The 2899-nt window shown below is 58.7% G+C and overlaps 1 protein-coding gene across 1 annotated transcript; it reads right to left on the bottom strand.

The window, feature by feature from the left end:
* Nucleotides 1-375: 375 nt before the first annotated feature.
* TMEM139 (transmembrane protein 139) lies at nucleotides 376-1200 on the bottom strand. Its single transcript, XM_004694404.1, has 2 exons — nucleotides 968-1200; nucleotides 376-766 (listed from the first exon to the last, which is right to left on the bottom strand). Exons 1-2 carry the CDS (start codon nucleotides 1198-1200, stop codon nucleotides 376-378), a joined length of 624 nt encoding a protein of 207 aa, XP_004694461.1.
* Nucleotides 1201-2899: the final 1699 nt, after the last annotated feature.

Genomic DNA, 2899 nt, shown 5'->3' with positions numbered 1-2899 from the left:
CGCGTTTTTCCAATGAGGGCTGGAGTCCTCCTTATCGTCCTCGTTATTCTGGGCCACCTGCGGGTAGCCTAGAGATGGTACCGCCACAGCGGCAACTCCGTGCTCCGGCAGGTGTTTCTTTTCTTCTCCAGGTCCCCTGGATCTTCAAACCTCACCTTCCACCTAAGTCTGGCGCTCTCGGATCTGGGGTAGGTCACTGAACGCTGCCTCAAGTCTCAAGTGGGAAGGGCTGACCGTAACCTGGTGCCTCTCTGGGTTCAAGACCCCCATGGGGCACGTCCAGGTAGAAGCTTCCAGACACGCAGGCCCTGGGGAATGTTGGCCTAATGAGTGGGTGGGTCTGGTGCAGAGGGGTAACGTGTCTTAGAAAGTCACTTATGGGGGTGTCCAGTTGTTTTCATAGAAAACACTATCATCATCAGGCTGACCAAAGCTGACGTCATAGGTGGGGGGTGGTGTCAGAGGCTCCACCTTGGGGAGCACACCCAAACTCTGCATATCAGAAGAAGCGGACATGGCCCGCAATCCCCGGAGCCGGAGAGCTCTTCCTGGGCTCCCTCCAGGGGCCACGGACCCCTCCGAGACCACTCGCCTTTTCAGTCTGGCTCTCCCCGGCCCCTCTGCAGGGCTAGGCTGTCCCTCCTCTAGTCCTGGGGGGATGACAACACTGTAGTAGGGGGGTGGCTGATCCGGTTCGTGGGGGTGGCTCTGTGATTCCAACACCACAGCCTCTTCGTACGTTGGCACCTCAAAGACTTCATTGTCCCTGAGGGAGGAGAAACGAAGTCGCTGGTGGGTTCCTGAAAGAGCCCTTTGCCCCTTTCCTCTTTTCAGCTGGCAAAATGAGCCCGCTACTGAGCCCCACCTCTGGGTGATACCAGAGACACAGGAATGTGGACGCTGTTTGCAGCGTCTACAGGGAGGAAGGGGGAAGGGGTTCTAGAATCCTGCAGGCCCCTTAACTCACCGTGCACTGTCTGAGGCCCCAGGGCGCTCAGTCTGCATGGATCGGAAGCCCCACTCCAGAAAACAGACCACGAGGCAGGCAAACATGAAGAAGCCACCCAAGGCCAGAAAGAAATAAGCAACAGGGGCGAGGTCCGGCCGGATGCCCAGCAAAGCCAGCCCCAGGAGGAAGGAGGTGCAGCACAGGTAGAGAAGCGGCTTCTGCAGTCTCCCCCACCACTGGCTTGGCACCATGGCCCCGCCCCGGGCACCTGCAAAGAGACACGCAGCTGTTGTGTCTGACCCGCAGCTGGCATCGCCACTGAGTCAGATAGTAGAGTGTCAGACCCCTTTGAGTTTCAGGGTTTCAGTTGCAAATCAAACAAATGGCCCACAGAAAGGATCAGGTCCCCTCCGTCATTCTAATCACAGGCTCCAAGACCTGGACTCGGGCTGGGGGCTGGTGTGGGGTGAGCGTTGTGGAGTGAGGGCGACCAGCCCAGGGGTTCTGATCCTCAGCCCTCCTGCGACTTTGTTGGGTCAGAGCCCTGCTCCCCTTCCTTCTTCCTCCTTCCCTAGATATTTCCTGCTTTATCTTTGTCCACTGTCCAGGAGCCATTCCTGGGAGGTCCGAGACTGGGGCCTCCAGGCTCATGGCCTCTCTGGAATCCAGGTGATGGGGCAGGCGCTGCCGTTTCTCCACTATTGCTGGAACTGGACCTCCACCCCTTCTCCCCACTTCCCCAGGCCTAGGGCCTCTGACTGACCCAGTTGGGGAGAGAACAGCCCTGACGTCATCTTGCCCTTTTCAGCAGCCAGTCCCTACCCTGCTGGAGGGAGCAAGTGTATGTGGGGACAGGACAAAGGCCTGGGCACAGGAGCCCAGACAACTCCTGACCTCCGTGCACTGGTAGCTGCGAGGCCCCCCACCCCCTCTACTGGCTCTAGCCCAGTAAACTTACATTTCAAGTTTCCTGCTGGGGTTACCGCTGGAGCTGGGAGGCTGGTGAAGAGAAGCCTTGTCTTTCCTCTGCAACACAGTGTCTTCGCCTAGGCAGCCCACACCCCCAAACCAGCTGTCTGGTGTTCCCAGAGCAGGGAGTGGAAGACTGGAATGGCCCAAACCCCGCCTCACACCCAGCCCCAACCCCAGCTCACTCCCGGGAGCCAGTCAGGAGTTCCTCCCTCACCTGTCCGAACCTGTCTCCGCAGAAAGGTTGTTGGGGAGCTGGAGGAGGGAGGAGCTGAAGCCCGCAGGTTCCTCCCTCCCTTCTGCCCCAGTCTCCTTTTCCTCAAGGCTGACCTCCTACCTAGGCCCCACCTAGGATTCTTGATTTTTCTGGGTTTTACTCACTCCACCCACCTGACTGCCTTAATGACAGCTTGGCGGGGGAGGGGACGCCGGTCTTTGTACTGGGATCAGAGTGAAATCACCTCTCTCCCTCCTTCCTGGTGTGCACTGTGTTCCCAGCAGTTTGCCGTGTCCTCAGGGGCCATGTTTTGGGCCTGGGGTTGGAGACCAGGGCCTGTCTCTAGCACACAGTGCCTTGCACACTGTGTGTGCCCCTTCAGGTGTGGCATGGTGTGCCAGGCTGTTCCCCCCAACACCCATGGCCACCAACTGGTTTAATATGATCATTTCCATTTGCCTGCCTGTCTTCACTGTGAGCGCAGGGCAGGGGTGGGTTTCTGGCATCCTTGGCAAGGTCCCTGAACCTGGTTCCTGCTCACTAACCCCAATGGAATGCTTTCATCTGGAGGTGCCGTTCTGCCCCTGCCTGCCCCCATGCTGGCAGTGCTAGTGATGGGTCAGACTGGTGAGGTGGGTGCTGCAGGTGTCAGACAGGGAGATGAGGCTGGAGCAGGACTGCAGTGTCACCAGTGCACAAGCCTAGGGAGTAACAGAGAATGGGGCACACAAATTACCCCTGGCCCAGTCACAGGGGGAGCTGGG

Source organism: Condylura cristata, unplaced genomic scaffold (genome assembly GCF_000260355.1).
Source record: "Condylura cristata isolate star-nosed mole 26May11 unplaced genomic scaffold, ConCri1.0 scaffold00042, whole genome shotgun sequence".
In the NCBI taxonomy this organism is placed as follows: Eukaryota; Metazoa; Chordata; class Mammalia; order Eulipotyphla; family Talpidae; genus Condylura; species Condylura cristata.
Note: the sequence above shows the minus strand (reverse complement) of the source record. Positions and strands in the feature narration are given on the sequence as shown.

Coding starts and splice junctions, on each gene's coding strand:
- TMEM139 (XM_004694404.1), bottom strand. CDS start 1,200: ATGGTGCCAAGCCAGTGGTGGGGGAGACTGCAGAAGCCGCTTCTCTAC. Junction 767..967: donor GGGGCCTCAGACAGTGCACG/GTGAGTTAAGGG, acceptor CTCCTCCCTCAG/GGACAATGAAGTCTTTGAGG.